Source organism: Heteronotia binoei, chromosome 6 (genome assembly GCF_032191835.1).
Source record: "Heteronotia binoei isolate CCM8104 ecotype False Entrance Well chromosome 6, APGP_CSIRO_Hbin_v1, whole genome shotgun sequence".
In the NCBI taxonomy this organism is placed as follows: domain Eukaryota; kingdom Metazoa; phylum Chordata; class Lepidosauria; order Squamata; family Gekkonidae; genus Heteronotia; species Heteronotia binoei.
In genome coordinates, this window is record NC_083228.1 from 140,448,093 (window position 1) to 140,474,317 (window position 26,225).

General features: G+C 50.6%; 1 protein-coding gene across 1 annotated transcript; it reads right to left on the minus strand.

The window, feature by feature from the left end:
* Positions 1-1,470: 1,470 nt before the first annotated feature.
* On the minus strand, positions 1,471-21,885 carry COPS7B (COP9 signalosome subunit 7B). The gene is made up of 7 exons (XM_060240928.1): positions 21,775-21,885; positions 15,708-15,884; positions 10,962-11,037; positions 8,933-9,021; positions 6,914-7,116; positions 6,713-6,818; positions 1,471-2,649 (listed from the first exon to the last, which is right to left on the minus strand). Exons 2-7 carry the CDS (start codon positions 15,867-15,869, stop codon positions 2,491-2,493), a joined length of 795 nt encoding a protein of 264 aa, XP_060096911.1. The 5' UTR covers positions 15,870-15,884; positions 21,775-21,885; the 3' UTR covers positions 1,471-2,490.
* Between the last annotated feature and the right edge of the window lie 4,340 nt (positions 21,886-26,225).

Genomic DNA, 26,225 nt, shown 5'->3' on the forward strand with positions numbered 1-26,225 from the left:
CACTTAACCACTACACCAAACTGGCTCTCCACACCAAACTGGCAGCTGGGCCTTCGGGCTCCCTCCGCCTCCACGCGGCAGGACGCAAACGGGAGAGCCGGCAGGGTCGGGAGACAGGTTGGTCACCCCAGCTCTACAGGCTTAAATGGAAGTTAGGATTAGGCGAGGGGGGCTGTGGCTCAGCAGCAGAGCATCTGCTTGGGATGCAGAAGGTCTCATGTTGGGTCTTCAGTTAAAAGACCTGGAGAGGCAAAAGACAAAGGTCGTCTCCTGAGCAAGCACCAGTCGTTTCCGGCTCTGAGGTGACGTCGCTTCATGGCGGACTTTTTGTTACGGGGCGGTTTGCCATTTCCTTCCCCAGTCATCTACACTTTCCCCCCCAGCAAGCTTGGGACTCATTTTACTGACCTCGGAAGCATGGAAGGCTGAGTCAACCATGAGCCAGCTACTTGAACCCAGCTTCCACTGGGATCGAACTCAGGCCATAAGCAATGTTCCCTCTAAGCTGTAGTCTTAGGAGCAACAATTCTACTTTGTGAGCTACTGGCATTAAAGTTGTGAGCTACTGCATAAATTAGCGTGCTCTGGGATCATCTTTATGAACATATGAAGCTGAGTTATACTGAATCAGACCCTCAGTCCATCAAAGTTAGTATTGTCTACTCAGACTGGCAGCAGCTCTCCGGGGTCTCAAGCTGAGGTTTTTCACACCTATTTGCCTTGGACCCTTTTTAGCTGGAGATGCCGGGGACTGAACCTGGGACCTTCTGCTTACCAAGCAGATGCTCTACTGCTGAGCCAACGTCCCTCCCCTAAGCCATCCTTCCTGAGCTAAGGCAAAAATCTGTGAGCCGGCTCATGCTAACACAGAGGGAACACTGGTCACGAGCAGAGAGCTGGGACTGCAGTACTGCGGCTTTACCACTCTGCGCCACGGGTGATGTGGGATGTGAAAAACTTCTGAGTCCCTGGAGAGCTGCTGCCAGTCTGAGTAGACAAGGGTGGCCTGGATATCTGATTTAGTGGAAGGCAGCTCCACAGATATGTATTACAGGAAGTGAAGGTGGCTTCCCAGTTCCCAGAATGGCCGCGGAAACAGCTCCCAGGCTGCCTCTGATCCTACAAGGTGAAGATACACAATAGGCTACACAGAGGAATGAAGTTGTAACCAAATAAATCAAACTACTCTGCGAACAATATTATTACAAAATGTAATTCCTACAAGGAAAAAAGTGCATTTCAGCAACCTCATCACAGGACTTATTTATGATTTGGACTATTCACACACTGTTGCATATATATGTGCATAAATATGCACATGCGGCATGTAAAATGATGAGGTTGCGGAAACGCACTTTTTTCCCTCTATGAATTAAATACAGGGGGAAAAAATCTGGCTCACGCTGACTCAGCTTGGAGGGAATACTGATGACGACCCCTCCTCCGGCACGTGAATTTCGACGACGAATCTTTTTTCCCTCTCATTTTTTTAATAGAAAAAACACAATCCTTCTGACCCAGGTGCAGGGTCGCCTCACATTCGTCTGTAACAAATATCAGAAGACACAAAAGGCTGAAATGCTGAAATCTCCCAACGAAAGGTACAAAATAATTTCCGTTTTTACAAAACAAAACAAAGGAAGAACGTTCAAAACACAACTGGAAAGGAGTTTTCAAGTTCTGAAATCCCGGCAGAGGCTTCTGCTGGGACAAGGGGGCGCCTCTACTGTCCGGGTCGGAGGCTCCGAGCTATCGGGCCGGGGGGGGGGGGGCGGGAAAGGAATCCCTTTCAAACCGCTCGCTCCCGTCAGGGAAGGAATCGATGCGTGACATCTCGAAAGGGAGGGACGCAGGGAACAAACACGTACGAGCTCTGCTGCGCCGCCCGTCGGGACGGTGGGGCGGAAATAGCAGCTGGGCCTTCGGGCTCCCCCCGCCCCCTTCGCCTCCACGCGGCAGGACGCAACCGGAAAAGCCGGCGGGGTTGCGAGAGCGGCTAACGCAGCCCAGACCGAGCTCCAGCTTTCCTAGCTTGAGGTAGAGAGTTGCACCCTAAGAGGACTCGGACGGAACAGGGGGAATGCGAGATGAGGCAGGTCCCTCAGCCAGAAGCGTCGTGTTCCCTTTGGTACGTGGAAGGGTCAGGGGTGAACTTCAGAGACTCCCGCCCTTGGCTGAGCCCCGGTGCCAAGGGTGGAGACGAGTGCAGCGGAGGCCCAGAAGAGGACGCCCGAGCCCGCCGCAGGAGCCTTGGGCCAGCTGTGCTCGATTCCCACCCCCTGGGCCTCCTCGGCGCCCTCTAGTTCCTCCCCATAAGAGCTCCGGGGCGGTAGGAGGCTGGCAGTGTCCCATGCTGGTTGAAGCCCGGACCGAGCCGGCGTCCTCCAGCCGGTGGAACCGTGGCCGAGCCGGCACCTGACAGGAGACGCCGGGGGCTCCGTCCAGGGCTGCCCCAAGAGCCCGGCTGGTGCCCCCCCCCCGGCCTGGGCGCTAGTGGCGACTGGAAACCAGCCCTTTGACCTTGGAGAGCTTCTTGGCGGGCTGCCGCTGCTCCGTGTGGGGGGGGCACTCCCGGTCCGCCAGCTGCTGCTCCATCTCCTGGGCCGAGGAGGCCGCCGTGGCTTTCAGCGTCTTCTTGATGTTGGTGACCTGCCAAGGCGAGAGGGCGGGGGGGGGCGGGGGAGAGAGAAGAAAGCGGCTCGGTTAGGATGCGGCAGCGAGGCTCCCCCCTGGATGGCTGGAACGCGGAGGGTGTCACGAGCAGCGTTCCCTCTGAGCTGAGCGAGCGTGAGCCGGCTCACAGGTTTTTAGCCTCCGGCTCACACCTTTTTGTCTTCGCTCAGGGAGGAGGACCTCAGAGCACACTCGTTTCTGCAGCAGCTCACAACCTGAATGCCAGTCGCTCACAAAGCAGAATTTCTGCTCACAAGACTCTGCGGCTTAGAGGGAAGATTGGTCACGACTCGGGGGGGGGGGGGGTGTTACCAATGGCTGCCACTGCTCTGGGTTAAGGGTCGCCCTTGAGAAGGCCCAGAGTTCCCTCCTAAGGCCTTCAGGTCTCCTTGAGCTAGGGTTGCCAAGTCCAATTCAAGAAATATCTGGGGACTTTGGGGGTGGAGCCAGGAACAAGGGTGTGACAAGCATCACTGAACTCCAAAGGGAGTTCTGGCCATCACATTTAAAGGGACGGCACACCTTTCAAATGCCTTCCTTCCATAGGAAATAATGAAGGCTAGGGGCACCTTCTTTTGGGGCTCATAGAATTGGACCCCCTGGTCCAATCGTTTTGAAACTTGGAGGTTATTTTGGGGAGAGGCACTAGATGCTATACTGAAAATTTGGTGCCTCTATCTCAAAAAACAGCCCCCCCAGAGCCCCCGATACCCGTGGATCAATTCCCCATCATTCCCTATGGAAATCGTTCATGGAGGTGCATGATAGCTGTGGGGGCGGGGCTTCCCCGCCGGCCAGCTGGCTGGGGGAGGGGGGAAGCCTGTAAAACCGGGGGATCCCCCTCTGGGACCTGGAGATTGGGAAGCCTACCTTGAGCTTAGGCTACGGCTGCCAAGCTCCCCGGCTTTCCCCGCCCTGGAGATTCCCAACCCACTGGCTTACATTGGGCCAGCGGGGGGAACCTCCCCCAATGTCACTGGCGCAATGATGTCACCCGGAAGTGAAGTCATCACGCCGGCGCCACTGCACACTGGCCACTCTAGGCTTTCCCAGGAAAATGTCCCCCCACCCCAGACGCTCTAGCAATTTGGGAGGGAAAACTCCATGGTACGATAGGTACCATAGAGTTTTTACCTCCCGATTTGCTAGTGTCTGGGGAAACCATAGCGTTTTCCTGGAAACGCCTAGAGTGGCCGGTGGGCGGCGGCGTGATAGTGTCACTTCCAGGTGATGTCATCGCACTGCATGAGCAAAAAAGAAGGCCCCAGCCAGAGGCTGCGGGGGACGGCAACCCTTGCTGAGGCCAAAAAATAGGTGTGAGGACCAGGCAGAGTGAACAACAGGGGGGCGGGGGGGAAGGGTTTATTTAAAAGATTGGTTCAGCGCAATATAAGCAAACAAGGTGCATTAACCAGTAAAAGGGGTGAAGGGAAAATAAACCCCTGCCCTCACCTGGGGATTGGCAACCCTAAGCCGGGGGGGGAAAATATAGTGTTCCAGAAGAGGCTCCAGAAGCAGAGACCATATAACTTGTGGCCTGTTTCTCAAACAGGTCTCCTTTTCAAGCTGAGATTCCTGGGCTTCTGCTGCCCTCTGGAGGCCATCACGTGGTAGCACAGTTTCTGAGACGCTACTTTCGGATCACTCAATTTCGACACCCATAATCAGGACCACATTTTAAACACCAGGCTGAAGTAGCTGCTACCTTGGGAAAGGGTTTAGAATCCCTAAAATGGTGCCCTTTCCAAGTGCCCACCAAGTGTTTTTAGAAAGGGAGAGGTGGGCCTTTTGGCCAAGCAATGGTTGGCGATTTGATTGGTTGGGCAGGTTTTTTTAAAAGCTGGTTCAACCGCAGCTGCCACCGCAGCTCACGGATCTTTACTATGCGGCTGATGATAGGCTGTGGCAGCCATTGTGCGGCTGGCTCAGCCTCTTGTGGCAGCCATTTCATGACAGCCGTTTAGTGGCTGCACCCACCACACCGTGTCAGAATTCTTCTGACACTGTGTCAGAAGAAAAGGTTATCAGAAGAGCCCTGCTGGATCAGACCAGTGAGGGTTCATCTAGTCCAGCATCCAGCCTCACACAGGAGCCAGCCAGTTCCTCTGGAGGGCCAACAACAGGGCAGAGAGGCTGAGGCCTTCATAAGGACATCAGAAGAGCCTTGCTGGATCAGACCAGTGAGGGTCCTTCTAGTCTAGCCTCCTGTCTCACACAGGGGCCAACCATTCCTCTGGAGAGTCAACAACAGGGCAGAGAGGTCAAGGTCACTGAGGTTAAGAACATAAGAACATAAGAGAAGCCATGTTAGATCAGGCCAATGGCCCATCCAGTCCAACATTCTGTGTCACACAGCGGCCAAATATATATATATATATACACACACACACACACTGTGGCTAATAGCCACTGATGGACCTCTGCTCCATATTTTTATCTAACCCCTTCTTGAAGGTGGCTATGCTTGTGGACGCCACCACCTCCTGTGGCAGTGAATTCCACATGTTAATCACCCTTTGGGTGAAAAAGTACTTCCTTTTATCCGTTTTAACCTGTCTGCTCAGCAATTTCATCGAATGCCCACGAGTTCTTGTATTGTGAGAAAGGGAGAAAAGTACTTCTTTCTCTACTTTCTCCATCCCATGCATTATCTTGTAAACTTCTATCATGTCACCCCTCAGTCGACGTTTCTCCAAGCTAAAGAGCCCTAAGCGTTTCAACCTTTCTTCATAGGGAAGGTGTTCCAGCCCTTTAATCATTTTAGTTGCCCTTTTCTGAACTTTCTCCAATGCTATAATATCCTTTTTGAGGTGCGGCGACCAGAACTGCACACAGTACTCCAAATGAGATCGCACCATCGATTTATACAGAGGCATTATGATACTGGCTGATTTGTTTTCAATTCCCTTCCTAATAATTCCCAGCATGGCGTTGGCCTTTTTTATTGCAAACGCACACTGTCTTGACATTTTCAGTGAATTATCTACCATGACCCCAAGATCTCTCTCTTGGTCTGTCTCTGCCAGTTCACACCCCATCAATTTGTATTTGTAGCTGGGATTCTTGGCCCCAATGTGCATTACTTTGCACTTGGCCACATTGAACCGCATCTGCCACGTTGACGCCCACTCACCCAGCCTCAACAGATCCCTTTGGAGTTCCTCACAATCCTCTCTGGTTCTCACCACCCTGAACAATTTAGTGTCATCCGCAAATTTGGCCACTTCACTGCTCACTCCCAACTCTAAATCATTTATGAACAAGTTAAAGAGGATGGGACCCAGTACCGAGCCCTGCGGCACCCCACTGCTTACCGTCCTCCACTGCGAAGACTGCCCATTTATACTCACTTTCTGCTTCCTATTACTCAGCCAGTTTTTGATCCACAAGAGGACCTGTCCTTTTACTCCATGACTCTCAAGCTTTCTAAGGAGCCTTTGATGAGGAACTTTATCAAAAGCTTTCTGGAAGTCAAGGTAAACAACATCTATCGGGTCTCCTTTGTCCACATGTTTGTTCACCCCCTCAAAGAAATGTAACAGATTAGTGAGGCAAGATCTTCCCTTGCAGAACCCATGCTGAGTCTTCCTCAATAACCCGTGTTCATCAATGTGCCTACTCATTCTGTCCTTGATAATGGTTTTTACCAACTTTCCCGGTATTGAAGTCAGACTGACTGGCCTGTAATTTCCTGGATCTCCTCTGGAACCCTTTTTAAAGATGGGGGTGACATTTGCTACCTTCCAGTCCTCAGGAACGGAGGCAGATTTCAATGAAAGATTACAGATTTTTGTTAGAAGATCCACAAGTTCAACTTTGAGTTCTTTCAGAAGGTTGCCTCTTCCTGGCACTAGGATTCAGAGGTGGACTGCCCCTGATCATGGAAGTTCCCCTCAGTCACCATCAGGGGACTTCTGATTTAAGACAACAGACTGAAGCAGGGGAAGGAAAGGCAAAAGGATTCAAGCGTAGCTCACGGACGACGACTCCGGCCTGCTGCTCGCTTAGCAAGAACAACACCCCGTGCCGAGACACCCACCTCTGTCTCCACCTGCTGCTGGGTTCGGTTGTGGTTCTCTTTGTACTGGTTGGCTCTGAGCACCTGCTGCTCGATTCCTAACAGGACTGATTCGCACCCGTCGCACCTGCAAACAAAACACCGGCACGGTCAGCGGGCTGGGATTCCTAGCCCCGGAGAAGCGTGCCTCACGATCCGCAGCTGGCCGGGCGGCGAACTTACCACTCCTGAAGCGTTTTGATGATGTTGCTGATGTCCTTCCGTCGGATGTCCCTGCCGATGCAGAAATCCACCTCCAGCACCTGGTTCCGCTGGTCCAGCTTCCCCTGGATGATGTCCGTGTAAATGGCTTCGATGATCAGGTCCTCCAGCTCCCGCAGGTTCCGCATCTCCAGGTCTTTCAGTAACACGGAATAAGGAATGCACTGGGGGCAGGGAAGAGAGCAACGCCCGTAAGAACAACAGGACAGCCCTGCTGGATCACCCCAGTGAGGGGCCATCCAGTCCAGCATCCCGTCTCACTCAATGGCCAACCAGTCCCTCTGGAAGACCAACAACAGGGCAGAGAGGACGAGGCCTTCATAACAGCCTCAGAAGAGCCCTGCTGGACCAGACCATTGAGGGTCCACCTAGTCCAGCATCCTCTCTCACTCAATGGCCAACCAGTCCCTCTGGAAGACCAACGGGGCAGAGAGGACGAGGCCTTCATAACAGCCTCAGAAGAGCCCTGCTGGACCAGACCAGTGAGGGTCCACCTAGTCCAGCATCCTGTCTCACTCAATGGCCAACCAGTCCCTCTGGAAGACCAACAACAGGGCAGAGAGAACGAAGCCTTCATAACAGCCTCAGAAGAGCCCTGCTGGACCAGACCAGTGAGGGTCCACCTTGTCCAGCATCCTGTCTCACTCAATGGCCAACCAGTCCCTCTGGAAGACCAACAACAGGGCAGAGAGAACGAAGCCTTCATAACAGCCTCAGAAGAGCCCTGCTGGACCAGACCAGTGAGGGTCCACCTAGTCCAGCATCCTGTCTCACTCAGTGGCCAACCAGTCCCTCTGGAAGACCAACGGGGCAGAGAGGACGAGGCCTTCATAACAGCCTCAGAAGAGCCCTGCTGGACCAGACCAGAGTGGTCCATCTAGTCCAACCCCCTGCACAATGCAGGAAACTCAAATACCTTCCCCTCAATTCACAGAATCTTCATTTCTGTCACATGGCCCTTTAGCTTCTATTTAAAACCCTCCAAGGAAGGAGAGCCCACCACCTCACAAGGAAGCCTGTTCCACTGAGGAACCGCTCTAACGGTCAGGAAGTTCTTCCTAATGTTGAGCAGGAAACCTCTTCTGATTTAATTTCAACCCGTTCCGCACCATCATCTATGAGACAGCCCTTCAAGGACTTAAAGATGGTGATCGTATCACCTCTCAGCCACCTCCTCTCCAGGCTAAACATACCCAGATCCTTTAACCTTTGAGGAGGCGGCTGAGAGGTGATAGGATCACCATCTTTAAGTACTTGAAGGGCTGTCCTATAGAGGATGGTGTGGAATTGATTTCTGTGGCCAGAAGGTAGGACCAGAACTAATGGGTTGAAATTAAATCATAAGATTTTCCGGCTCAACATTAGGAAGAACGTCCTGACAGAGCGATTTCTCAGTGGAACAGGCTTCCTCAGGAGGTGGTGGGCTCTCCTTCCTTGGAGGTTTTTAAACAGAGGCTGGATGGCCATCTGACAGCAATGAAGATCCTGTGAATTTAGGGGGAGGTGTTTGTGAGTTTCCTGCATTGTGCAGGGGGTTGGACTACATGACCCTGGAGGTCCCTTCCAACTCTATGATTCTGATTCTTTCTTCATAGGACTTGGTCTCCAGACCCCTCATCATTTTTGTCGCCCTCCTCTGGACCCGTTCCAGCTTGTCTCTATCCTTCTTCAAATGTGGTGCCCAAAACTGAACACAGTACTCCAGGTGAGGTCTTACCAGAGCAGAGTAAAGCGATACCATCGCTTCACGTGATCTGGACACCAGACTTCTATTCATACAGCCCAAAATTGCATTTGCCTTTTTAGCCGCCGCATCACACTGTTGACTGAGTGATGTTCAGCGTGACCTTTCACTGATGCGTGCAAAGGCATCAAGTCTCACAAGCCGCACTGCCAAATCTCACTCGCTCCCCACTGTCCCTGGGCGCTACCGTGCCGGGAGCGTGCCCTTGCCCCAATGGCTAGTCCTTGATAGCTTACCTTCATTCTGGAAGCTAAGCTGACGATTGTTAGATGCTTCAACTTGTTCTTCTGAGGTCCCGTTAGCTCCGGCAGGTTGTTCTTGTTTGCTGTGCGAGGGGATTGAATTTTGAAAGAAGCTTCAGGTGACGGCCAAGCCTACTCCCTTCCTTCTGACATTATTCTTTTTTTTCTAATAACAAACTAGAACAGGGGCGGCCGACGGAAGCTCTCCAGATGTTTCTTTTGCCTACAACTCCCATCAGCCCCGGCCAGCATGGCCAATGGCTGGGGCTGATGGGAGTTGTAGGGGAAAAAAAATCTGGAGAGCTACCGTTGGCCACTCCTGAACTAGAACGATGTTTATAATGTATGTTACATGTTAAAAAGTAAATGAGGTGGACAGGAACGCCTCTGGGAAAGAGATGTTCTCCGTTTAGCCCAGACTTGCGGAGCAATAGAGCAATTAACAGATTGCATTCAGATGGACATATGAAGCTGCCTTATACTGAATCAGACCCTCGGTCCATCAAAGTCAGTCTTGTCTACTCAGACTGGCAGCGGCTCTCCAGGGTCTCAAGCTGAGGTTTTTCACACCTATTTGCCTGGACCCTTTTTTGGAGATGACAGGGATTGAACCTGGGACCTTCTGCTTACCAAGCAGATGCTCTACCACTGAGCCACCGTCCCTCCCCATTCATTGCCTTGTGACACTCACACCATCATTCTCCCATTCTGACATGTTACTGTTTTATTGGTTTCCCGTGCAAATGCTATCCAGACCAAATGTTCTTTCAGTTTTTTAATTTCACTATTTTGCCACTGGATTCTAACTCCCCTTGTCTGGACAGTCCATGCTGGGCCAGAAAGGCCAATATAACACCATTTAAGCCAGGGGTATCAGTCATTTTGTTATGAAGGCCAAATCTGACATAAATGAGACCTTGTCGGGTCGGGCCGGGCCTTGTGTGCACCTGTTTAAGATCAGGAAGCAGATATAAACTTTATAAAGGACTCAGATAAACACAATTAAAGATTTTTAAAAAAACCACCTTAAAACATGCTTAAAACTGTAGCGCTCGTTGGTCTTAAAGCTGCTTTCTTTATATTTCTCCCATGGGATCAGGGGAACTGGGCAGGAGGGGGAGGAGCCTCAGCCAATAGAAGGAAGAGCAGCTCTGCTGTGCAACTGAGAGAGCCTGGCAAAGCAATCTCTCCCCCCCCTTGCTCCCCAAGGTAGGAGCCTCAGCCAATGGAGAAAATAGAGGTTTTGCTCTGTAGCTCCTGTGCGATTGAGCAAGCCTTGCAAAGCATGCTGTGATGCAGAAGGAAGCGAGAGAGAGGGAGAAGGAAGCAGATGACAGCCAGTCACTTGGGGGCCTGAGAGGAGCCCTCCGGTGGCCTGATTTGGCCCCCTGGTTGCATGTTTGACACCTGACTTAAGCATTCTGTGCTGGGCCAGGACTAAGAAAAATAAATTACACAAATGGGAGTCACCCCAAACCCAGAAACTGTGTACTGAAATCCTTCAGAACCCAAACTGGCTACACTTTCCACGTTATTTGTAGCTCCCCCCTTAGCCTCCTGATTGTGCCTCACTTCGTCTTGCTCCACTGGGGGGATAACAAGCTGGGTAAGGGGGCAAGGAGTTTTTAGAATTCAGTCAATCAATCAATCAATTCTTTATTACAGCCTGAGGACCAGCCAGTTTGAAGCAAGCAGAAAGCAGGTTTTTAAAAGTACATAAAAATAAGTTCTAAATCAACTACCTTCCCTTAATCCCACAAGTCCTTTTCCTAAGGCCGAGAATTTTGCTACCGAACGCGTTGCCCGTTTCTGACGATCCCTTAACAAGAAGGTCTGCAGTATTTCCGGTCGGAGGTCGATATAGTCTTGCAAAGGTTCGAATTTAGAAAGTAATGGGATAAGTACTTGACGTCTCTCATCCCGATAGAGGTTACAATGTAAAATTATATGTACAACAGTCTCGACTGCATTACTCGAACAAGCGCAACGGTGCCGTTGGATAGGCAATTCCAGCCTCACTTACCTATATAATCTGGGTATGTTCCATAGGCAAAGAGATTCAGCAACTGAAAATAAGCAGCATTCGCTCCTTCAGCAAGCTGTGGGGGGGGGGGGGGGGGGAGAAGAAAGACAAAATGAGACCCATTAGAGGCCTATTGATCCACGGCTAAATCGAGTTCTCTGGCCATTGTGTCACATTCTGGCAAGCCGGCTGCAGCCAAGGAAAAAGTCCCGGCCTCGGCTCGAGGTCCGCCGCTTCAGCTTCCTGAGTTCCAGGTTCCCTGCAAAAAAAGCCTTCCGCGCACAAGAGGGGCTTGCCCGAAACACACACTTTCCCTACGAAGAAAGGTTAAAACGCTCGGGGCTCTTTGGCTCGGAGAAACGGCGACTGCGGGGTGACGTGAGAGAGGTTGACAAGACTAAGCGTGGGACGGAGAATGTACAGAAAGAAGTCCTTTCCTCCCTTTCTCACAATACAAGAACTCGTGGGCATTCAATGAAACTGCTGAACAGTCGGGTTAGAATGGATAAAAGGAAGTACTTCTTCATCCAAAGGGTGATTCACACGTGGAATTCATTGCCACAGGAGGTGGCGGCTACAGGCATAGCCAGCTTCAAGAAGGGATTGGATAAACATATGGAGCAGACGTCCATAGGAGGGAGGGAGGGAAGGAGGGAGGGAGGAAGGGAAGGAGGGAGGGAAGGAGGGAGCGAGGGAGGGAGCGAGGGAGGGAAGGAGGGAGGGAAGGAGGGAGGGAAAGAATGAAGGAGGGAAGGAGGGAGCGAGGGAGGGAAAGAGGGAGGGAGGGAAGGAAGGAGGGAAGGAAGGAAGGAGGGAGGGAAGGAAGGAAGGAAACTAGACAGGGGAGAGGTGGGGGACCTTTCCTTTTCCTTCACTGGGAGTCTCAGAGCAGCTTACAATCTCCTTTCCCTTCCTCTCCCCACAACAGACACCGTGTGAAATGTGTCAGCTTGCCAGGCAAGAGCCCCCTTGGGGCTTGACCCGGCCCTCGGGCTGCACTTTGGACACCCCACTGTAAACTGCTTTGCATCCTTATTGGGGAGCGAGGTGAGGTATAAATGAAGTAAGTAAATAGATAAGATCTGGCCAAGATGGCTTCTCATGCCCTCACGTCCAATTCTGTCCTCCAACGTTCCACTGCCGCCTGGTCCTCCTCACAACGGATTCCAAACAGCCCTGACCCGGGCAGCCCGATCTCACCAGATCTCGGAAGCTAAGCGAGGTCGATTCTGGCAAGGGCTTGGATGGGAGACCTCCTGGGAGTACCAGCAGTCAGGAGGGCAGGGGCGGGCCACCACTCTGAATATCCTTCAGGTCCCCAGTAGGGGTCAGTCACCAAAGGCTGCCATAACTTCGATGGTGCGGTCTCATTTGGAGTACTGTGTGCAGTTCTGGTCGCCGCACCTCAAAAAGGATATTACAGCATTGGAAAGAGTGCAGAAAAGGGCAACTAGAATGATTAAAGGGCTGGAACCCTTTCCCTATGAAGAAAGGTTGAAACGCTTGGGGCTCTTTAGCTTGGAGAAAGGTCGACTGCGGGGTGACATGATAGAGGTTTACAAGATAATGCATGGGATGGAGAAAGTAGAGAAAGAAGTACTTTTCTCCCTTTCTCACAATACGAGAACTCGTGGGCATTCGATGAAATTGCTGAGCGGTCAGGTTAGAACGGATAAAAGAAAGTCCTTCTTCACTCAAAGGGTGACTAACACATGGAATTCACTGCCACAGGAGGTGGCGGCTGCAAGCATAGCCAGCTTCAAGAGGGGATTGGATAAAAAAATGGAGCAGAGGTCCATCAGCCGCTATTAGCCACAGCATTTTATTGGAACTGTCTAGGGCAGTGATGCTTTGTATTCTTGGTGCTGGTGGGGGGGGCAAGTGGAATGGCTTCCAGCCCCACTTGTGAACCTCCTGATGGCACCTCGGGTTTTTTTTGGTCACTGTGTGACACAGAACATAAGAGAAACCATGTTGGATTAGGCCAATGGCCCATCCAGTCCAACACTCTGTGTCACACAGTGGCCAAAACCCCCCCCCCAGGTGCCATCAGGAGGTTCACAAGTGGGGCTGGAAGCCCTCCCACTGTGCCCCCCCTCAAGCACCAAGAATACAGAGCATTACCTGCCCCACACAGAGAGTTCCAACAACACGCTGTGGCTAATAGCCACTGACGGACCTCTGCTCCATATGTTTATCCAAACCCCTCTTGAAGCTGGCTATGCTGGTAGCCACCACCACGTCCTGGGGCAGTCCATGGAGTGTTGGACTGGCTTCTCTTATGTTCTTCCAGGTGTGCACGCACACACACACATAAAAAGATACAAAAATGTAAAAAAAGGAATGGATCCAAAATACACCCAGTCCAGGAAGCAGGATACACACGGCGACGGGCTCGAAAACGGCACCATCTCACGGAGTTCCATCATGGCACACTTCCCAAGGACGGCTGCCCCTGCGCTGAAATTTTATTTATTTATTTATTTGTATCCCGCCCTTCCCACAGAGATGGCTCAGGGCGGCTCACAACAGATAATAAAACAGAATTTGAATTAACATTTGCAAATATAAACAGTTAAAATAGTCAAAACATTTAAAACATTAAAAACCTTAAAACATCAAATCTTATACAGTATAATTAACAGGAGTCTAGTAAGCTACATTTGTTTCCCAGTTAGGTGTAAGCTAGCCGGAAGAGGGTTGTACCAATGTAGCACAAAGGGACAGAAGTGCATAGAGGAGCTGGCATTAAGTTCTTTAGGCGCCAGCTCTTCAGAGACAGAAGCAAAGCTTGCAGGGCCTACATGCCAGGATTCTTCCGGCTCTGGTTTGGAAGGGTCTGCTTTGCTAACAAGAGCAAGACAGCGACAGTGAAACATGGGGCATCACCCCTTCTGGTGGAATCGGTTGCCGGAAGAAGTTAGGGCCTTGCAGGAGACCTCGCCCGGTTCCGCAAGGCCTGTAAAACAACATTATTCCGACTGGCCTTTAATCCGGAATGACTGATATGGGAGTAAGGAATCGCATCTTATATCCTGAACGCCACCTGAAGAGTAATATTGTCAACTGATATTAGCACCAGACTGTTTTAACTGTTTTAATAATGTAATGCAAACTGTTCTGTTTTTACAAGTTGCAAACTGCCCTGAGACAGCTCCAGCGGGGAGGGTGGGATAGAAATCCAATAAACTTAAATCTATCAGCAGAAGTCCTCCATTTTGCCTTGAGGTAGTAATTCCACTCCAGAATGTCACACCTCAAAGAAGATATTATAGCATTGGGAAAAGGGCAGAAAAGGGCAGCTAGAATGCTTAAAGGACTGGAGCACGTTCCCTACGAAGAAAGGTTAAAACGCTTGGGGATCTTTAGCTTGGAGCAATGTCGACTGAGGGTGACATGATGGAGGATGACAAGATGATGCATGGGGCGGAGAAGGCAGAGAAAGAAGTACTTTTCTCCCTTTCTCCCAACACAAGAACTCATGGACACTCAATGAAATTGCTGAGCAGTCAGGTTAGAACGGATAAAAGGAAGTACTTCTTTACCCAAAGGGTGATTCACATATGGAATTCGCTGCCACAGGAGGTGGCGGCGGCTATAAGCATAGCTTCAAGAGGGGACTGGATAAATATCTGGAGCAGAGGTCCATCAGTGGCTATTAGCCACAAGGTACAGATGGGAACTCTCTGTCTGTGGCAGTGATGCTCTGTATTCTTGGTGCTTTTTGGGGGGGGGCACAATGGGAGGGCTTCTGTTGTCCTGGCCCCACTGTTGGACCTCCTGATGGCACCTGGTTTTTTGGCCACTGTGCGACACAGAGTATTGGAATGAATGGGCCACTGGCCTGATCCAACAGGGCTTCTCTTATGTTCTTATGTGACACAGAGTGTTGGACTGGATGGGCCATTGGCCTGATCCAACATGACTTCTCTTATGTTCTTATGTGACATAGAGTGTTGGACTGGATGGGCCATTGGCCTGATCCAATATGGCTTCTCTTATGTTCTTCTGTGACACAGAGTGTTGGACTGGAGGGGCCATTGGCCTGATCCAACATGGCTTCTCTTATGTGACCCAGAGTGTTGGACTGGAGGGGCCATTGGCCTGATCCAACATGGCTTCTCTTATGTTCTTATGTGACCCAGAGTGTTGGACTGGAGGGGCCATTGGCCTGATCCAACATGGCTTCTCTTATGTTCTTATGTGACACAGAGTGTTGGACTGGAGGGGCCATTGGCCTGATCCAACATGGCTTCTCATGTTCTTATGTGACACAGAGCGTTGGACTGGATGGGTCATTGGCCTGATCCAACATGGCTTCTCATGTTCTTATGTGACACAGAGCGTTGGACTGGATGGGTCATTGGCCTGATCCAACATGGCTTCTCTTATGTTCTTATGTCACACAGAGCGTTGGACTGGTTGGGTCATTGGCCTGATCCAACACAGCTTCTCTTATGTTCCATTTGTTTTACTGTCCATCAGCAGGAGACCCGGCTGAAATGGAAGTACGGGGGAGCAACGCTCCCTCTAAGCTGGGAGCAAAAATTCTACCTTTTGAGCGACTGGCGTTAAAGTTGTCAGTTGCCGCATAAGTTAGTTAGCTCTGGGGCCATTTCCCCTGAGCTAAGACAAAAATGTGAGAGTGGGAAGCTAAAAAACGGTGAGCCAGCTCACACTAACGCAGCTTAGAGGGAACCCTGACGGGGAGGGGAGGGGAAAAGCCACACAGTTCACCACGCTCACCTCTTGCACGTTTGTTAACTCCAGCAGCTCTCCAAAGACGTAAACCCCGGGGGCCTCCAGCACTTGGTTGATGAGGGCCGTCAGAGCTGATCCGCTAGTGCCTTTGGCTAATAAAATAAACTGCTCAAGGAGATTACAGGAGGGTTTCTGTTCCCCTGCCATTCTAGAGCCTTCAGCCTGTCAAAGAGAAAGAGGGGGTAAATGAATCTTTCCGCTGCTATGCGAAACACTGCTCAAAAACGATACGGGAGCACGGCAGGAGGTAGTTCCCCCTGCCTTAGCCGCTGTTTGGAAAAACCGAATCCACGAAATGCCTGGTTTATGAGCTATGAAGGACAGCCTTGACATTTGGCAGCCAAATACACACACGTGGAAGACGAGCAAAAGAAGTCGGGGAACATGACTCTTCGGAGTTACCGCCTTTGTTACTCTGGATACATTCAGAGGGCGGGAGGAGAGTCGCATAGCTCAAAGTCTGGACAGTCATGATAAAATCTGAATTCCTCAAATGCAAGATTATGCATGGGGTAGAGAAGGTAGAGACAGAAGTATCTCCCCTTCTCACAATACGAGAACTCATGGACGTTCCATGAAATTGCTGAGCAGTTCGGGTTAAAACGGATAAAAGGAAGTCCTTCTTCACTCAAAAGGTGATTAACATGTGGAATTCACTGCCAAAGGAGGTGGTGGCGGCGGCTACAAGCATAGTTTCAAGAGGGGACTGAATAAACATATGGAGCAGAAGTCTATCAGTGGCTATTAGCCACAAGGTACAGATGGGAACTCTCTATATGGGGCAGTGATGCTCGGTATTCTTGGTGCTTGGGAGGCAAAGAGTGGAAGGGCTTCTGGAATTCTGCTAGTGGGCCTCTTGATGGCACCTGAGTTTTGGCCACTGTGTGACAGCGTGCTGGACTGGATGGGCCATTGGCCTGATCCATCATGGCTTCTTTTATGTTCTTATGTTCAAGTATCTCCCAAAAGGTACACCAGGTCCTGAATTGCTTTCTGACTACCAGCCCCCGCCCCTAATCCAAGGCACACACATGCCTGTGGAAACCCCAACATTTTCACACATACACACACATGCTTTTCTCCAAAGTCAGACGAGAAAAGACCTTTCAGGCATATTGACTACCAGCAAGGTCCTTGTTGCCAGCTAGGTACTAATTTCCAACAGTGCCATTCCATGAAAAGTTACACTTTTCCTAAGCTAACTGACCTCAGTAGGGTGTAATTCTGCTTAGACCAGCGCTGCAAATTAAGCATTCAAGTACTTGGCATAATTCATTCTTCACACAGTCTAAAAATGCCCAGGTAGAAATTGTCCAGGTGGGAACAAATCCCCGTATTGGATGTTCAAAAATCACAAAAACCCAATGCGAAAGCTTAAAGATTCATGATGAATTCTTAAAGACTTTCTAAAGCAACTCTAGGATTCCTAGGCCAGCTGAAATTTTAAGTCACCCCACCCCAATGCACATCTTTGCCTCCATTGGCTATTGGTCTGCTTGTCTTCATTAGATGCACTCATGAACATATGAAGCTGCCTTATACTGAATCAGACCCTCGGTCCATCAAAGTCAGTCTTGTCTACTCAGACTGGCAGCGGCTCTCCAGGGCCTCAAGCTGAGGTTTTCATGTCTACTTGCCTGGACCCTTTTTAGTTGGAGATGCTGGGGATTGAACCTGGGACATTCTGCTTACCAAGCAGATGCTCTACCACTGAGCCACCGTCCTTCCCCTGACTGGCAGTGGCTCTCCAGGGTCTTAAGCTGAGGTTTTTCATGCCTATTTGCCTGGACCCTTTTTAGTTGGAGATGCCAGGGATTGAATCTGGGACATTCTGCTTACCAAGCACATGCTCTACCACTGAGTCACCGTCCCTCCTGTGATTGGCAGCGGCTCTCCGGGGTCTCAAGCTGAGGTTTTCATGCCTACTTGCCTGAACCCTTTTTAGTTGGAGATGCCGGCGACTGAACCTGGGACCTCCTGCTTACGAAACAGATCCTCTACCACTGAGCCACCATCCCTCCCCAAAGAACTTCATCAACGGATGCTAGCCAAAACAGATAAATGGCACCTCCACAAGATAGCCAATAGATTGTATGGTAAAATGGGCACAAAATATTGGCCGTAACATTGATATGGCATCTTGGGAAATGTTGTGAAAATGGCAGACTCGGAGGAAGGCAGACGCTTGTCTCTTCGCTCCTACTAACGCTAAGTTGTTTTAATCTTCTAACTTTTATCTTGCCTTGATAGAAGGAATTGTTTTTAAATAATCTTATCCTATCACCTCACTTTTAATATTTGGTGCCTCTGTTTTGTCCTTCCCATGCTCTGGCTGTTTAATTAGTTAATAAGCCTCTGCTTTTGTTTTCTGACTCAGAAGCTGCTGCCGCTAACGAACTACAGCTGATGTTTTATAAAGTTTTATAAAGTTTTACATGGTTTTAGGTTGTCCCTCAAAGACAGGGTTTTGTCTTTCTGGGGTTTTTTAGAGTCTTTTAATTTGAACTGAAGGTTGAAATTAAGTCAACAATAAAAAATGACTAGAGCGGTTACCTTTAAAGAAAATGTATACAAAATCTTTTATAGATGGTATATTAATCCAGAAAAAACTACCCAAGATGTATCTTAATGCCTCTAACAAGTGCTGGAAATGTACTTCCCAGGTAGGAACATTTTTACCATATGTGGTGGTCTTGTGGTATTGTTAAGAAATATTGGGAAATGGTACACGAGGCGTTGCAGAAAGTGCTGCAAATGCAAATACCATTTGTATCAGAACGGTTCTTATTGAATATCTTTCCCAGTGAATACCCAAAGGAAACAAAACACCTGACTGCTCACATCACCGCAGCAGCAAGGATTCTAATAGCACAATGTTGGGAACATCAAAAGATGCCGGAAAGACAAGACTTAATTGAGAAACTATTTGAGACAGCAGAACTGCACTCTCTCTCTATTTTATTCACAGAATCCTAGAATTATAGAGTTGGAAGGGACCTACAGGGCCATCTAGTCCAACCCCCTGACAATGCAGGAAACCCACAAATACCTACCCCAAATCCACAGGATCTTCATTGCTGTCAGATGTCCATCTAGCCTCTGTTTAAAAACCTCCAAGGAAGGAGAGCCCACCACCTCCCAAGGAAGCCTGTTCCACTGAGGAACTGCTCTAACGGTCAGGAAGTTCTTCCTAATGTTGAGCCGGAAACTCTTCTGATTTAATTTCAACCCATTAGTTCTGGTCCTACCTTCCGGGGCCACAGAAAACTATTCCACACCATCCTCTAGATGACAGCCCTTCAAGGACTTAAAGATGGCGATCATATCACCTCTCAGCCGCCTCCTCTCCAGGCTAAACATGCCCAGATCCTTCAACCTCTGAAAGGCAAACCTATGCAAGACTCAAAAAAAACTTTGGAAACCACTTTATATATGGCTCGATACACTGGTTTGAACTTATGATTTATATGTGACTAAATTTATAGAAATTATTTGTCAAATATTAAGATATTAATGTTAGACAATTAGAAAGCAATTTGTGACTCACCGAAATCTTTGTTTCTCTATTTAGGTAAGATCTTTCTATGCTTTATATTTGTAATGTAAACATGTGACAGCTTTTTTTCCTTATATCCCTTTCCCTAACCCGCTCCCCAACATCCTTGAAACTTAATAAAGCATTTATACCTGAAGATAGCCAACTCTGTGTCACACAGTGGCTAAAAAAACCCCAGGTGCCATCAGGAAGTCCACCAGTGGGGCCAGGACACCAGAAGCCCTCCCACTGTTGCCCCTTCCAAGCACCAAGAATACAGAGCATCACTGCTCCAGACATAAGAACATAAGAGAAGCCATGCTGGATCAGGCCAATGGCCCATCCAGTCCAACACTCTGTGTCACACAGTGGCCAAAAAAACCCAGGTGCCATCAGGAGATACGTTGGTCTTTAAAAGTAACACTGGACTTTTATTTTGCTACCAAAGACTAACAAAGCTACCCCTTTGCAAACTCACAGATTCAGCCTTTCTAGCTGAAGGCAGGTTGGTGAGGTGGGCAAGAAGCTTCTACACCTGCTTCTCTTTCACTTCTTTTCTATCCTAGACTCAGCCAATCTGGCCACACTAATCCATATTTTCGCCAACTGCATCCCATCTCTATCAGTTGTGCCCACAAACAGGGCATATGGGCCAACCCCACTCCGCTTCCTCCTAGCACCAGTATTCAGAACTTCACCACCTCCGGATGCAGAGATTCACTTTGGTCACGTGGGCTGGTAGCTATCAGTAGGCTCTTCCATGAACCGATCTAGAAGAATCCCTCCTTTTAAAAGCTAGCTAAGTTAAGCAGCCCTCATTTTCCCTAGTCTAAGCCGCGGCACAATGCAGGGAATTCACAGCTACCTCTCCCCTCCCCCTCATGACCCCTGCTCAATATTCAGAAGAAGGCCAAGACCCCTGGGCCCATGTGGCTCAGAGTAAAATTCCTTCCTAACCCAAAAGTGGTGATTGGCAATACCTTGGGCATGTAAGAAAATGCCACAAGAGCCAGGCAATTGCTCATCCCTTGCTGTTCTCCCTCTCACAGTCTGCCTAAATTCACAGAGAGCAAGTTTGGTGTAGTGGTGAAGTGCGCGGACTCTTATCTGGAAGAACCGGGTTTGATTCCCCACTCCTCCACTTGCAGCTGCTGGAATGGCCTTGGGTCAGCCGTAGCTCTGGCAGAGGTTGTCCTTGAAAGGGCAGCGGCTGGGAGAACCCTCTCAGCCCCACCCACCTCACAGGGTGTGTGTTGGGGAGGGGGGAGAAGATATGGGAGATTGTAAGCCGCTCTGAGTCTCTGATTCAGGGAGAAGGGCAGGGTATAAATCTGTCCCCACCACACAGGGTGTCTGTTGTGGGGGAGGAAGATAGAGGAGATTGTAAGCTGCTCTGAGTCTCGGATGCAGGGAGAAGGGCGGGGTATAAATCTGCCCCCACCTCACAGGGTGTCTGTTGTGGGGGGAGAAGATAGAGGAGATTGTGAGCCGCTCTGAGTCTCTGATTCAGGGAGAAGGGCAGGGTATAAATCTGTCCCCACCACACAGGGTGTCTGTTGTGGGGGAGGAAGATATAGGAGATTGTAAGCTGCTCTGAGTCTCTGATTCAGGGAGAAGGGCAGGGTATAAATCTGTCCCCACCACACAGGGTGTCTGTTGTGGGGGAGGAAGATATAGGAGATTGTAAGCTGCTCTGAGTCTCTGATTCAGGGAGAAGGGCAGGGTATAAATCTGTCCCCACCACACAGGGTGTCTGTTGTGGGGGAGGAAGATATAGGAGATTGTAAGCTGCTCTGAGTCTCGGATGCAGGGAGAAGGGCAGGCTATAAATTTGCCCCCACCTCACAAGGCGTCTGTCTCTTGAGAGCCAGTTTGGAGTAGTGGTTAAGTGTGCAGACTCTTATCTGGGAGAACCGGGTTTGATTCTCCATTCCTCCACTTGCACCTGCTGGAATAGCCTTGGGTCAGCCATAGCTCTCAAGGGCAGCTGCTGAGAGCTCTCTCAGCCCCACCTACCTCACAGGGTGTCTGCTGGGGGTGGGGAGAAGATATGGGAGATTGTGAGCCGCTCTGAGTCTCTGATTCAGGGAGAAGGGTGGGCTATAAATTTGCCCCCACCTCACAGGGTGTCTGTTGTGGGGGGAGAAGACATAGGCGATTGTAAGCTGCTCTGAGTCTGGTTCAGAGAGAAGGGCGGGGTATAAATCTGCAGTCTTCTTCTTCTTGTAAATCCTCTGGATTTAAAATCATCATTACAAATCCTACCAGCTCTGGGAGGCGCGGGGGAGGGGGCAACGGGGAAATCGACCCTAATGCTAGAATAGTCGGGCCCTTCCACTGCCCACAAGGGCGAAAAGGCGGGAATGGAACCGTCAAGCGAAGCAGAGGAGGGACGGGGGCTGCCCCTCCTTCCTTCCCCCTCCCAAAGGCGGCTGTTTCCCCAAAGAGCGTTCTTCTTGAGGCCGCCGCCGCGGCCTTCTCCCGCCCCGGCGCCCCCTTTGCCTCCTCCGCCCTCACCTGGCCGTCGCCGCCGCCCTCCCGCCCGGCTCGCTCTTCGTTCCGTTCGCGCCGCTCCTCAGGCAGCCATGACAGCAGCCGGCAGCCGCAGGGGACGTCGCGCGCATGCGCACGAGGGCCCTCCCTCCCTCCAGTCCTCCCGGCAACCGCTCCCCGCACACAAAGGTTCCGCCCTGGCAGGACGAGGAAGGGTGGGCCGCAGGCAGTCCGGGTCTGGTCCAGGGTTGCCAAGAAATATCTGGAGACTTTGGGGGTGGAGCCAGGAGACTCTGGGGGTGGAGCCAGGAGCCAGGTTGTTACAAGTATAATTGAATTCCAAAGGGAGTTTCAGCCATTACATTGAAAGGGACAACACACGTCTCTATTGGAAATCATGAAGCATGGGGGCACATAAGAACATAAGAGAATCCATGTTGGATCAGGCCAGTGGCCCCTCCAGTCCAACACTCTGTGTCACATAAGAACATAAGAGAAGCCATGTTGGATCAGGCCAGTGGTCCATCCAGTCCAACACTCTGTGTCACATAAGAGAAGCCATGTTGGATCAGGCCAGTGGCCCATCCAGTCCAACATTCTGTGTCACACAGTGGCCAATATACGGTGGCTTATGGACCTCTGCTCCATATTTTTATCCAATCCCCTCTTAAAGCTGGCTATACTTGTAGCCGCCACCTTCTTTTGGGGCTCACAGAATTGGACTCCCTGGTCCAATCCTTTTGAAACTGGGAGGGTATTTTGGGGAGAGGCACAGGATAATGCTGCAAATTTGTTGCCTCTATCTAAAAAAACAGCCTCCCCCCCCCCCGAGCCCTGGATACCCGCAGATTGATTTTTCATTATACCCTATGGGAATCAGTCTCCATAGGGAATAATGAAGTGCCCAGCAGATATTTCTTGCCCCCCCTTTCTGATGACCCTGAAGCAGAGAGAGGGCCTCCACATTGGGGGATCCCCTGTCCCCACCTGGGGATTGGCAACCCTACCAAACTTGCTTAACGTAAGAGCCACATAGAATAAATGTCAGATGTTGGGAGAGCCACAAGACAAGAACGTCAGATGTTTGAGAGCCGCAAGGCAGGAAGGAGAGGTGGAAATAAAGCTATTTTAACTTTAAATGCATTTTTCAGGCTGCTGACTGGCTTAGCTTGGAGAAGTGATTTAAAGAGAGAAATGCCTTCTCCAAGCCCGCAGACGAGGTGGTGGGGCCTTTGAGAGCCACACAATACTGGTGAAAGAGCCACATGCGGCTCCTGAGACACAGTTTGGCAACCCCTGCCCAGGACTAGATTCTAGTCCAACCCCCCTGCTCCATGCAGGATCAGCCTAAAGCATCTCCAACAAATAATCACCCAGCCACATTTTGAAGACTGCCAATTAATGGGAGCTCACCACCTTCCTAGGCAGCTGGTTCCACTAGGGTTGCCAAGTCCAATTTAAGAAATATCTGAGGTCTTTGGGGGTGGAGCCAGGAGACTTTGGGGGTGGAGCCAGGAGACATTAGGGGTGGAGCCAAGATCAAGGCTATGACAAGCATCATTGAATTCCAAAGGGAGTTCTGGCCATCACATTTAAAGGGACGGCACACCTTTTCAATTCCTTTCTTCCATAGGAAATAATGAAGGATGGGGCACCTTCTTTGGGGGCTCATAGAATTGGACCCCCTGGTCCAATCTTTCTGAAACTTGGAGGGTATTTTGGGGAGAGGCACTAGATGCTATACTGAAAATTTGGTGCCTCTACCCCAAAAGACAGCCCCCCAAGAGCCCCAGATATCCATGGATCAATTCTCCATGATTTTCTATGGGAATAATAAGAGTTCCCAGCAGACATTTCCCTCCCCTCCCCCCGCTTTCTGATGACCCTGAAGCGGGGGGAGGGTCTCCAAACCGGGGGATCCCCTGCCCCCACCTGGGGATTGGCAATCCTAGGTTCCACCTCTGAACTACTCTGACTAAAAATTTTTTCCTAATATCCAGCCAGTACCTTTCTGCTTGTAATTTGAAACCATTGCTTTGGGTCCTATCCAGTGTTCCCTCTAAGCTGAATTAGTGTGAGCTAGCTCACAGATATTTAGCCTCCAGCTCACACAATTTTGTCTTAGCTCAGGAAGTAGGGTTGCCAATCCCCAGGTGGGGGCAGGGGATCCCCTGGTTTGGAGGCCCTCCCCCCGCTTCAGGGTAATCAGAAAGCGGGGGGAGGGGAGGGAAATGTCTGCTGGGAACTCTATTACTCCCTATGGAGATTTATTCCCATAGAAAATCATGGAGAATTGACCCGCGGGTATCTGGGGCTCTGGGGGGGCCCTGTCTTTTGGGGTAGATGCACCAAATTTTCAGTATAGCATCTAGTGCCTCTCCCCAAAATATCCGCCAAGTCTCAAAAAGATTGGAGCAGGGGGTCTAATTCTATGAGCCTCAAAAGAAGGTGCCCCTATCCTTCATTATTTCCTATGGAAGGAAGGAATTGAAAAGGTGTGCCGTCCCTTTCAATGTGAGGGCCAGAACTCCCATTGGAGTTCAGTTATGCTTGTCACACCTGTGCACCTGGCTCCGCCCCCAATGACTCCTGGCTCCACCCCCAAAGTCTCCTGGCTCCACCCCCAAAGTCCCCAGATATTTCTTAAATTGGACTTGGCAACCCTATGCACGTATTGTTGGCAGTATGAAATACTAAATATAAATACAGAATGCATTTTCTCCAGGGGAGCGAGCTGATCTCTGCCAGCTGGAGATCAGTAGTAAAAGTGGGAGATTCCCCAGGCCCCACCTGGAGGCTATACAACACTCTCTCCCAAGTAGTTAGGACTCTCCCAAGTAGTTACGACACCCACTCACCAGGCGGGCCACATGTTAGACTTGATCTTCGCGACGGGAGTTCTAGTGAACGATCTTGCTTCTATAGCAGTGCCATGGTCGGATCACTATGCCCTCAAGGCTCGTGTGGACGTCCCACCCCAAGCCCGTTTGGGCGGCGAGCTTATTTTAGCTCGCCCGCGGAGCCTGATGGACCCAGAACGATTCCTGACAGCTCTGCGGGATCCCTGGCCCCCTGGCGATTCCCTCGATGACCTGGTGGAGTCTTGGAACGATAGGCTTGCCGGGGCCATCGATGAGATCGCACCTAGACGTCCTCTGCGCCCTCGTTCAAGGCCGACACCTTGGTATAACCAGGAGTTGCGTCATCTGAAACGGGGACTCAGACGACTAGAGAGGCAATGGCGGTGTACTCGAGACGAAGCGATTCGAACATCTTATAGAGAGTTTATGAAGTCCTATGAGATGGCAGTCAAGGCCGCAAAGAAAAAATACTTTGCGGCGGAGATTGCGTCCGCAACTTCGCGCCCGGCACAACTGTTCAATACAATTCGGACTCTTACAACACTGCCACAGGGCAGACCAAATTCTAATGAATTGGAAATTGGCTGTGAGGCTTTTGCGAACTTCTTTGCGGATAAAATCACATCGCTCCATTCCGACTTCCCTGCCATATTAGACACAGTTAGCGAACCTGAGGCTCCGTGCCTGTCTTCGGATCGTGTTCTGGACGGCTTCGGTGCGCTCAGCCTGGAAGAAGTTGACAGGATCCTCCTATCTGCACGCCCAACAACTAGTAAATTGGACCCGTGCCCCTCCTGGCTTATTAAGACCTGCCAGAGGGAGCTAAGGTATCCTATACGGGATATCATAAATAGATCCCTATTGGAGGGGCATTTTCCATCAGCGCTTAAAGAGGCGGTGGTCCGTCCCCTCTTGAAAAAAACAATGTTAGATCCGGCCGAATTGGCACACTATCGGCCGGTCTCGAATTTGCCCTTTTTGGGTAAACTTATTGAGAGGGCGAGTGGCGTTGCAGCTACAGAGTTTCCTGGAGGACGCTTCTGTCCTTGACTCCTGCCAGTCTGGCTTCCCGCCCGGGCCATGGGACAGAGGCGGTGCTGGTCGCCCTGGTGGATGACCTTCAGCAGCATCTGGATCAAGGCGGCTCGGCGGTGCTGATGTTGTTAGACCTATCGGCAGCGTTCGATACGGTCGACCATCGGCTTCTGGCGTGCCACCTTGCCGACGCGGGGATTCAGGGGCTGGCCTTGCAATGGCTTTCTTCTTTCCTTGACGGTCGGGGACAAAGGGTGGCGATTGGGGAAGAGCTGTCCCAGAGACACACGCTCGATTGCAGAGTGCCTCAAGCGGGCGGGTACTTTCCCCGATGTTATTCAACATCTATATGCGCCCCCCTTGCCCAGATTGCCCGAAGGTATGGGCTGGGTTGTCATCAGTATGCTGATGACACCCAGCTCTATCTGCTCATGGACGGCCGGCCTGCCTGCGCCCCAGAAAATCTGGACCGGGGTGTTACAGGCAGTGGCTAGGTGGCTTAGGCTGAGCGGGCTGAAGCTGAACCCGGCGAAGACAGAGGTCCTTTGCCTGGGTCGTTGTGGCCCGGGAAGGGAAATC

Bases quoted from the DNA above. Each gene is read 5' to 3' on its own strand.
- COPS7B (XM_060240928.1), bottom strand. From the start codon at position 15,869: ATGGCAGGGGAACAGAAACCCTCCTGTAATCTCCTTGAGCAGTTTATT. The intron at 11,038-15,707 runs GTGAGCGTGGTG...CCCCCCCCACAG, and splicing joins AGTTAACAAACGTGCAAGAG to CTTGCTGAAGGAGCGAATGC. The intron at 7,117-8,932 runs GTAAGCTATCAA...CCCTGCCCCCAG, and splicing joins GCTTAGCTTCCAGAATGAAG to TGCATTCCTTATTCCGTGTT.